The sequence below is a fragment of the Polistes fuscatus genome, unplaced genomic scaffold (assembly GCF_010416935.1).
Source record: "Polistes fuscatus isolate 324 unplaced genomic scaffold, CU_Pfus_HIC Scaffold82, whole genome shotgun sequence".
NCBI classification, from domain to species: Eukaryota; Metazoa; Arthropoda; class Insecta; order Hymenoptera; family Vespidae; genus Polistes; species Polistes fuscatus.
The window spans coordinates 38012-49610 of record NW_025113165.1 but is presented as its reverse complement, the minus strand read 5'-3'; the positions used below and the strand labels follow the sequence as shown (position 1 = coordinate 49610).

Below are 11599 nucleotides of genomic sequence, written 5' to 3'. Positions count from 1 at the left end.
ATGATCATGGCGTGTTGCTATCATACATAGCTAACTACTTATATTAATGCTCGTACTTGACATACATCTATTTATTTTTTAGGGGGTAAGAGTACCTAATTTTTTTTCGATTTTTTAAAAATATTTGAGGTGAAAATACCATATTTCAGGAATATTGTGTGATAATTTCAAGTCGATCCGAGAAAAATTGACGGAGATAAAGCATTTTTAGTATGCTTTATATTATAAAAAAAGGATTAATCGAGCTGATTAATCGGGTTAGACATAGACAAGAGCAACAATGTATTCTAGACACCTCTGATGACAGTTTCATAATGTACAGACACGGAATTGACGACTCTATGCACGTAAAAAAAAAAATACCTCTTTATTTATGAAGAATTTTGAATTTTCTCTATGTCCAACTTTATATTGATTTTCCCACAACTTGCTTTTTAAAAGTCGGTGGACACTATCACTTAAAATCTATGGAACTAAATGAATAAATCCTTTCCGCTAATAAAGACAACTTTTGATAAAATTATTAAGTAACGAAAACAATTGAATCAACAGGAAAAACACTAGAGAAAATGACATTTATTTCTGTTTAAAATTTATAATTCGAGTTTTACCGATAACTAAAATTATTTAGAAAATATCCTACACATTTACTCAAACAATTGGAAATATTTTATTAATAATTGTTATGAAACTTATACCGTTTATTACAACAACGTTCTATTCGAACGGAAAACGAAATTTACTTTATAAAATTGATATATTATCGTGAAATTGCAAAAAAGCTGTTTATTAGAAATACAGAAAGATAACGTGGGAGAGAAAAAGTTACATTGATGTCAGTTAATGCAATACTAGCTTGAAAATAAATCAAGTTACGTACTACCAAGGTTTTTTATACTTAGCAATCGTTGAGGAAGCCATATAACACCTAACTTGATTTTTATTTTTGTGAAAGCCATCGTTGGTTGTAAAATTAAATATATATGACAATGCACGTTTCCTGCGTTAAAAACATTAAGAAAATCGTTAATACAAGATAGATTTGAGCATATAGCGGCACAGTTTTACTTGATCATTTTTTATTTCTATATACGAACTCTGCTCGGAAAGAAAATAAGAATTATATAATACCACACTTCTTTGTATTTTTTAGTGATGCAATTAAATTATTTGTTAAAGAAAATATTAAATTATTAAAAATTAATTTATTTTTTTAATTAATTAGACCAATAATTGGATTTATTAGAGTTATAATTTTAATTCTTGGTTTACCAATGCATGTTAATATTTATACTATAAATTTATTTATATTATGTATAATAATATTTTTAAGATTGGGTGTTTATATTATTTTGATGGGAAGATCATCTAATTCAAATTATTCAATATTAGGAGGTATACGTTCAATTTCTCAATCTTTGTCTTATTTGTTATGTTGAAAGGATATTTTAATTATGTTGAATTTTTCAATTGTTAGATTTTATAAAATTTCAAAAATTTTTAAGTTTTTGATTTTAGTAAATTTTATGATAATAATTATTTTATTTATTAGAATAGTAGCTGAATTAAATCGTATACCTTTTGATTTTATTGATGGGGAATCGGAGTTGGTTTCAGGTTTTAATGTTGAAAATATGAGAATTTTAGTTACAGGAGTATTTTTTGTTATTATATTTTTTGGTAATTTAATATTTTTTATTAAAAATGTTTTTTATGTTATGGTTTTTAGAATTTTAATTCAGGGCTCATTGCAACGTTTACAATATTATAATTTAATGTATTTTTGTTCAGATTATATTTTATCTTTTTCTAGAAAAATTTTATTATTTATGTCAATTTTAAATGTTTATATATTTAAGATAATTTAATTATTAATAATTTTTATAATTATCATTTAAAATAAAATTATTTTGGCAGATCAGTGCGTTAAATTTAGAATTTAATTATATATTTATTAAAATTTATAAATAATAAAAAAAAAATTTTTTTAAATTTACTTCTATTATTATTATTTAAAAATTTTATTAAATATTAGAAATGTAATTGAGGTTGTTATGCGTATAAAAATTTAATGTAAAAAGAATTAAATTAGAGTTAATAGAAAATTAAAATATTTCTATAGTATATTTTCAAAATATATATTTTATGGCTTATTACCAATTTTATAAATTATTGTTTGTATAAAATTATAAATCAAAATTTATTAATTATATTAACTGATAAAAAATAAAAAAAATTGAAAATTGCGTAAAATTGTGCCAATTCAATATAAGGAGTTTTAATTTCTTGTCTACCTAATCAAGTTAATATAAAGAATGCAGACACTAATATTTAAAAATATAATTTACTAAATATGTTTAAATTTATTTTAAAAAAATGTAGGATTTGATAAAAAAGGTAGTAATATTAGAATTAAAATTGATATTAATAAAGCAATTACTCCACCTAATTAATTAGGAATAGCTCGTAAAATTGTATAAGCAAATAAAAAAAATTCAGATTTAATATGAATAGGAGTAATTATAGGATTAGCTTTAATAAAATTATCTGGGTCTCCTAGTATATAAAGATTTTGAAGTGTTAAAATAATAATTGAAATTATTAAAATAATAAATGTGATTGAATCTTTAATTGACAAAAATTTATGAAATACAATTTAATTTAAATTACTATTTATTGATTAAATTTTTATTAATTGATCCTAATTTATGAAGATATATTAGATGAATAATAACTAAAAATAAAATTACGAAGAGTATGTGACGTCCCCGCAGTTAAACGAGTAACCCCACACAAAAAAAAAATTCGTTCCTTATCCCGGTCAATTTCCTTTAATTTTAGAAACTCTACGCGGTTTAGAACTACGTTGCCCAATTTTTGGTCAGTCCGTTAAGCCGGTACTCTACCAGGGATCTGGGCTAGAAGAGCCAATAACTTGCAAGTTTGAGATGGATGAGGTGCACTTACCCTTGAAATTTATGAATGTGACCTCTGGAAAAATTTCGTCTTGGTATGAATTGTGCTAAATGCCGATGATCCACGGACCCTATTGCCTTTGAATCGATTACGTCGATTGGATGGTCGCAGGATTTCGGTGTAATAAGGTTTTTTAGTTATTAAATAAATGTCACTTGATTAACAGGTAAAACTAAAGTATATTCTTCAAAGTTTAAAAGTAAATAAAAATTGCACAAGTGGTTACACAATTTCGATCACTTGTGGTAACTGTCACACGGAATATTACAAATGTAACACGAATTATAAACGTAGCGTGTTAAAGAGCGTTTACTGTACGCAAATTGTAATAATCGGTTATAAATGCGCGACGTGTACGAACTCTTATATAAAATTTGTATAATCAAGCAAATTGTAAGTTCGATAATTATTAACTATGTCTTGTTAATAATTTATAATAAATAATGAAAAAGTCTGTCTTCCAAGTTAATTAAGTTGTAATAATAAAGAAGAGTATCTTGAAAAAGACTGCTCTTTTGTTTAGCTTCGTTAAAGTATAAAGAAGACTATCTTGAAAAAGACTTGTCTTAAACAAGAAGCTGTTGTATTGGAAGAGAGACTCTCAAGCACAAAATGTATAAGTATAAAATATTTAAGCAGAAGTAATTAAGATTTATGTGTTAAGAGCATAGAGGTTGCCGGTAGACTACAAGCGTGGAGTCTCTTGGCTCCCCACGTCGAGTCCCGTACGGCCGAGTGGGATTCAATTCAAAATCACAACAATTCAATTTCAAATCACAACACACGATATTTGGGAAAACAAAATATATTCTAAAATAACAGTTGATATCCAAATTATACACCAAGTTTACACAATTTATGTTCACAATGTTAGAAAGAAAACAACGCGTCGTAGAGCAAACGTTAACTGAACGCAGTATTATAAAGATGCAAGAACGTACTCTTATATAATATTTGTATAATTAAGCAAAATTTTGAGTTGGATAAGTTATTAACTATTAGTTAATAATTTATAATAACTGATGAAAAAGTCTGTCTTCCAAGTTAATTTATTAACGTATAAAGAAGACTATCTTGAAAAAGACTTGTCTTAAACAAGAAGTTGTTGTATTGGAAGAGAGACTTTCAACCAAAAAATGTATAAGTATAAAATATTTAAGAAGTGTTAATTAAAATTTATATGTTAAGAGTATAGAGGTTGCCGGTAGACTGCCGGAAAGGAGTCTCTAAGCTCCCCACGTCGAGTCCCGTACGGCCGAGTGGGAGGTACCCCCACTCGCGCTAGGTGCTTCCTCCACAACCAACTTCTTTTCTGCGAAACGCCAACCTTGGAGAAGCACGATGAAGCCTTAATGTAGGAGCACGAAGTAGGTATTACCGACTTCCACTTATCAAAAGACCCGTTTACCGACTTCAGTTGTCGGTAAGGCAGGTTTCTCTATAAACGACAATTGATATATGTTTTACTATTACCGTATGTTGTCAAAAATGATAATTATCGATGGTCGTTCATAAGAGTGCTTAATACAAATAGAATTTACAGTTAATATAATGTAAGGTGAATTATTTTACGGTTATTTGTTATACAAAGGTAAATTATTTTAGTAAATCGTATCGTAACTATGCACAAATACAAATAAAAATATATAAGTGACAAAATTTTAAAAATTTTCGTATATATGACAGGAGGACAAATCACAATTATTGGATAGTACGTTTTGGTATATAAAATCGTCACTAGGACGTAACAAATATTTATAATGTTATTGAATGCTTCATTAACAGATTGTTTATAATGCATAGATAAAAATACTCCTGTAATTACTTGAATAATAAAACATAAGCCTGGTAATGATCCAATGTTTCATCATATATTAATATTATTAGGAGTTGGTAATTGGATAAAAGATTTATAAATTAATTTAAAAATTATATTGTTTAAAATAAATGAGTTATTCATTTAATGTTTTTTTTTTCAAAAAAATTATTTAACTGATTTTCAAAGGGTTTCTTTTATGAATTTATTAGACGATAAGACCTAACGAATTTGAAAATATTAATTTATAAATTAATTTTTACAATTTTTAAATATATAATTTAGGATTTTTTTATTAGGAGGATAATTAAATTTTTAAACTTTAATTTATTATTAACATGAATAAATGAAATTTAATGATAATTTTTATAATTAAAAGAATTAATTACCTCATGGATAACAGCGTAATAATTTTGGAAATTTTATATTCTTCTTCTTCTTCTTCATTCTTTAGTTTAGGCAAGTTGCCGGTTTCGTAACGACGTTTTTCTGCCTATTGCACTGTTAAATTGCCGCACCATCTTTTTTGTGGGAGCCCCGTTCTTCTCCTGCCAATCGGTGACTTATCCCGTGGAATTCTGACGATTCTTCTGTTGTCCATTCTGCTAATATGTTCGTTCCATTCTTTTTTTTTTACTTATTCCGAGGCAGAGTGTCGTTTCTATGAGCCGCAATGTTTTTTTTTTACGTTGGGTAGGGGGCTAACCTGATCCAACAACCTTCCTCCTTTTCCCGGGCTTAGGACCGGCAACATGATCGCTGATCTCGATCCGCCCAGCGATCATGCAGGCGGAGTTGAAATTTTATATTAATAAAATTAATTATGACCTTGATGTTGAATTAAAATAAAAATCAAGTGGAGAAGCTTAAAATTTTACTCTGTTCGACTAATAAAATTTTACATGATTTGAGTTCAGATCGGTGTAAGCTAGATCAGTGTAAGCAAGATCGAATTTTATCTATAATTAAATTTTATTGTATTGTACGAAAGAACTTAAAATAAGAAATATTTTTTAAAAAATATTGAATTTAATTAGTAATGTTATTTAAATATTTATTTAAATAATAATTTTAAATAATATTATATTATTATTATTAAGTTATTTAATTACATTAATTGGAATTTTAATTGGAGTAGCATTTTTAGAATTATTTGAACGAAAAATTTTAGATTATGTACAAGATCCAAAAGGACCAAATAAAGATTTTTTTTCTTTTTTATTTTTCTTTTTTGTTTTTATATAGGTATTTATCATCCTTCTAGTGATGCAATTAAATTATTTATTAAAGAAAATATTAAAATAATAAAAAATTAATTCGTTTTTTTATTTAATTAGTCCTATGATTTTATTTAATATAGTTATAATTTTAATTCTTGGATTAACAATAAATGTTAATATTTATACTATAAATTCATTTATATTTTATAAAATAATGTGTTTAAGGTTGGGTGTTTATATTATTTTGATGAGACAATGATCTGATTCAAATTATTCAATATTAGGAGGTATACGTTGAATTTCTCCATCTTTGTTTTATGAAGTTTCAAAATTTTTAATTTTTTCATTATATTTAATTATGTTAAAAGTTTTCAATTGTTAGATTATACAACATTTCAAAAATTTTTGGGTTTTTGATTGGTAAATTTTATAACAGTAATTATTTTATTGAATTTTCGGCATTAGTTCGAACCTGACAGTCGTGACAGAGAGACTAGAGAATTTAAAGTTTTTGATCCCTAAAAACATGAAACGTGATCCTGAATTAAGTTCAAGTGAAGATGAGTTCGATTTCACGATGCTTAACGAGGAAATTCCGGCTGTACACAGAGAGCTTCAAGAAACAGAGAATAACAGCAGTAGTGACGATAGTGACGAAGTGAGAGGTGTCAGAAGGCGAAAGATCCGAGTAATAGACAGTGAATGTGACAGTGATACTTATACTACAGAAAACTCACAGTCGGACAGTTCCGATTGGATTACTTGCACTGAATCTGAAGTAACACCGTCAAGAATACCATTGCAGAAATTTCAGAAATAGAAAAATAGAATTTCAGAAATTATCATCTTAAAAATGTAAAGATACATTTAATATTAAATATAAAAGATTTATGTGTTACTTTATATGTGTAATCATTTTAAGTTAGAGGTAAGAAATTCACCAAATACGCTACGAAACGCTTCGAGTTGCTGGTGCGCGGCGCGAAAAAGGTCCCGAGTGCAAAGGGTTAAAAGTGTTCCTTTGACTCGTTGAAGAAACACTGGTAGCACTGCGTTATCTAAATCTCTAAATTTCTAATTTTTCACTTTTTGATATCCCTAAGCAGAGAAAGGATTTTAAGTGCGTAAATTTTACCGTTATATCTGTTTCAACATATAATACGAATTATACGATCAAAATCTAGGATTCTTAAATTACATATACCCTATGCAATATTCAACTTCGCCTAATACAATTAATGAACTGATTGAATATGTTCGGTATGCTTATTATAAATTAAACGGAGAGATGCTTGATGATATTTACGTAATATTACAAACGTGTACGAAATTAAAATAAATCAGTTGAATTAAGCAAATTATATAAGGGCTGATTATAGTTTTAAAATTTATTTAAATATATTCGTGGTGAACAATCTGACAACCTAACACGTCCAATCAATCAGGTTTTATTTCTTCTCTTTTCTCGTCATTTTCTGAGCTACGATTTTTCCTGCACACTTTTTCCTTTTCCTTGTTCTAATTTATATCAATTATTAATATCTGAAACGTTACTCTTTGTAACGCTTTCTTCGCTTCTCTGTTGTTTAGTGGTTTTATATAAATATATGAATTGATTAAACAAATCTCTAAATCCCAAAAAAACAGTTTACGCCACCATTTCAGAGATTTTCTTAGGAAACAATACGTTGAAGTATACTGATCGGCACGATCGACACCGCCCATATGTTTGATGTAATCTATTATTACACTAGGTTTCTTGACGGTCACTTCTACTCCACCTCGTAAAATTTGTTTTACAGGCGTCATTCCTGCATTGTTCCAGTTGGTCAAGCATGTGACAACCCTCTTGTCCTTCCACGCTAAACATAATGTATTTCTTTTCCGGTATGCTACTGTTGATTTTTTTCCGAATTTTATTTTTTTTATTTGTTCTGGTAGATGCTTCATGTTTGTTAAGATAGTTCCTGTAAAGTGGCATTTTAATTTCAATAATTCTTCGGCCAAGATATAGCTCGTGTAATAACGATCGGTGAACATATGATGTCCTTGAGCACCAGGTAGTTTTTCCAGCAGCATTGAATACAGATGCAATGGTATTCTCGTTGTCACCGGAAGGTCGCGCCTTATCAAGCTGTCTGTTGTCAAACTTCCACAATAAGGAAGAATGCCACAGATGTAACCGATAGTTGAGTCTGCCATCGTATAAACTCGAATCCCCCATTTGGTCGGTTTCTTCGGGTTGTAAGTAATGAAGGAGACCCGACCTTTGAACTTGATCGTAGATTCATCCGCACAAATTTCTCTTCCCGGTGTAAAATAGTAAACAAATTTTGAATTTATGTATTCCAGGAAACAGCTAACTAGCTGTAAGCGTGTTCGTGGTCCTGCATCTTGACTTTGGATTGTCTTTAGATGAAGCATCCAAAAAATCTGATTGAATCTGTTTTTTTTAAACTTGTTCGAATAAAAAGGAATGTAGCTGACATCACTCCGTGACCAATATTCTTGCAAATTTGCCAACGGCATTGTCCCCATATTTATTATCACACCAATAAACGCCCACATTTCTTCGATGGTTACATACAAATCGAACTCATCTTCACTTGAACTTAATTCAGGATCACGTTCCATGTTTTTAGGGATCAAAAACTTTAAATTCTGTAGTCTCTCTGTCACAACTGTCAGGTTCGAACTAATGCCGAAAATGCAGTCCGGTTCGTGGTTGCGGACCAATCCCAGATAAAAAAATCTTATCTCCATTTTCCTTTATACTTTATAAGATTATATAGAAAGAGCGTAAGAACCCGCGTCGAAGAAAGTAAACGAGAACAGTTAGTCCCGCGTATCAAGTTACCGCAGCAAACCAAGTGGTGAGCGATAGTCACTTCTCGAGTTGCGGTAGCACACCCCATGGTGAATGAGAGTCACCTCTCGAAGGCAGGGGGTTAATTTTCTTTTAACTATATTATGTGGTAAATTTAGTTCCTACGTTGTAGATGTGGTTGCCATTTTTCTTCGTTATGAATTTTTCTCATTACATGCAAACGTTTTGAAACAGTCATTGAAGTAACACTTAATGCTTTAAAACCTCTAAAATCGTTTCAACTGAATTTTCATTGAGTAATTTTTGCAATTCAAAATTTTTTAATTTTTTCAGCTATCCGAGTCATTCTTTGTCTTCCACGTCAAAATCACTCTTTTAAAAGCGTTTAAACAGAATATCAAGAAATCCAACCCGTTAAGACTGAATCCCTTTCAACAATGTATATGTTACCGTTAAAGCTCGAAAGTCGTAATTGTACACATTACCTAGTTAATCTACAGATTAATTAATATGTTCCGTTAACGAGCGGAACAAGAAAGTTTTCAACATCTTACCTAGGTAATATACACATTAAAGTAAGTGTGCTTGTCGTAAAAATCAATTGCTATGTAATTAAAGAAAAAACAATCTTTAGATTGCATTAATAATTAGCATAATTTTTGTTAATGTTAATGAGGATATCATCGTATTTATTTCTTCTGATAAATCACAAACACACGCATACATTCATCATAGAAACAATACAAAATTTTACTCTTTTTTTAAATTAAATACTTTTATTTTTAAATTAATACTCATTTTCCCCTCCATCATCTTTTGTTATTTTCTCGCATTCTTAATCAAAGTTTCCTGACTATTCCCGATCATATTAATTCGAGATTCTTCCTTACTTCCGGATCGAGAGAATATTCAGGAGGTTTCGGTACGACCAAACGTCAGGCGATTATCTCAAACGACGTCGCCTCACAAACAAGCACACTCGTACGCAACAAAAAAGTCATATTTAGTTTCCTAGCAACCTTTTCTCACATATATAAACACTATTCACTCTCACATTTGACAAAATAAATTCAATATTTCACAAATTTATGTTTTGCAAATTCATTTCGTTAATTGTAATAATATTTTAAACCGTTTGATTCTTTCTCTTATAGTTTTTTTAGTTGATTGATGATTAATTATATCAACTAATTTATTAATTGTTTGATTGTATTAATTTGATTAATTGAATAATTAGCAGATTACTTAGATAATTTGAAAAATGAAAAAAATTTTGATACTCTAACGGATCACCCTAGTTAATCTGCAAGTATCTTAGTAATTTGAAAAATAACTGATTTCTACACTTTAGCAGTAACATATACATTTCAAAAGACGCTCGATTTTACAGTCGAAACTTACTAGCATTGAAATTGGTTCCTTGAATCATAGTAGCAAGTAGCAAGAGTTAAATTTATCACGGTAATATACGCTTATCCTTACATTTACGCGGCCCTTTGTACACAAGAAATCTTTTTTACTCGAAAAATTATATCTCTTGTAATGTTCTAGATTGTTTTTTATTTCTATCTGCTACGCTCGAGGTTTCGTCGCGAAGGCAATTGTCAGCTCTTTCTTAATTTCCTAAGCCAATGAGCCTCGTGGGCGTCAATATAACTATCCAATGAGGAAATAAGTTCGTATATCCTGGAAACTGATTCGTTGTGGAAAGATAGTGTCTATTCAAAGAAGTAGGGACAGGAATAGGCTTATAAAGAGGATCGGAGAGTTAAGCGAGTTATTCTCGTTTGTCTTGTTGGATCTTGCGCTGCTGTGTTTCGTTATTAAGTATATATCTGCTTTGTTGTAAAGTCAGTGAATTTTTTTTTTTTTAAGTGATCGTTAACGTTAAAGAATAAATTTGAAGATAATCGAATTTGAGGGAATATATTTTAGTAAAATTAGTTATTTTTATCCGCGACTAGTACTGTTCTATTAGTGTTGATCGAAGGTGTGCGAGAGGCCCAAATCCACGAGCTACTACAGGAAAAGGTAAGAATCTTATTTTTTTTTTTTCCATATGTGCGCAGTTCTGTTCTTTCATGAACCACATATTTTTGGGTGCTATTTTATGTTTAATAACAATTCAAAATCAATTAAAAAATGTCGAAATTATCACGAATATTAAGCTTGTTTTCGTCTACAGTAATATTTAGTGCTTCCAATAAATTATCAATCAAAAATGTACTTTAAATTTAATTTTCATTTGTTCTATGCACGTCATTTCGCAATTATTTTATATTCTAATAATTCATATTATAAATTATTATAAAAAGACCGTAAATATAATCGATTTTTAAAAGATATTTTCCTTATAAATTAAAACACGACTTTTGAAATAACAAAATACTTTGCAACTTTATAAGGTATGATAAAGAGCTACCGATGTAATGGCTATAATAACCGATTGATTTTTATGCTTATCATTAATCGCCGATTAATTTTTTTTCGCTACTAATTTGTTAGGGGAATATACGAGAATTCGTTATCATGGAATATAACAAGAAAATTTATTTTTAATTTTTTATATCATCGATTGAGTCGAAGAAACCTGAAAAACTAGTTGTATGCAATATGTTTACATTGTGATAAAATACTAACCAATTTTCTGCTTAAACTACTTTCTTACTCCTCTATCGTTTATCATTTATCGTCTATTATTTATCGTTTATTGTCATTTCTTTTCGGCGTTTTTTTCTTTAATCTTCTTTTTCTTTGATA

The 11599-nt window shown here is 28.9% G+C and overlaps 1 protein-coding gene across 1 annotated transcript; it reads right to left on the bottom strand.

Annotated features, from left to right (window-relative positions):
* Window positions 1-7540: 7540 nt before the first annotated feature.
* LOC122525248 (piggyBac transposable element-derived protein 4-like) lies at window positions 7541-8646 on the bottom strand. Its single transcript, XM_043647925.1, has 2 exons — window positions 7700-8646; window positions 7541-7640 (listed from the first exon to the last, which is right to left on the bottom strand). Exons 1-2 carry the CDS (start codon window positions 8644-8646, stop codon window positions 7541-7543), a joined length of 1047 nt encoding a protein of 348 aa, XP_043503860.1.
* Between the last annotated feature and the right edge of the window lie 2953 nt (window positions 8647-11599).

Excerpts from the sequence above, each read along its gene's own strand:
- LOC122525248 (XM_043647925.1), bottom strand. The coding sequence starts at position 8,646 with ATGGAACGTGATCCTGAATTAAGTTCAAGTGAAGATGAGTTCGATTTG. Across the intron at positions 7,641-7,699 it reads GCCGATCAGTATACTTCAAC|AGATTTGTTTAATCAATTCA; the intron begins GTATTGTTTCCT and ends TTTGGGATTTAG.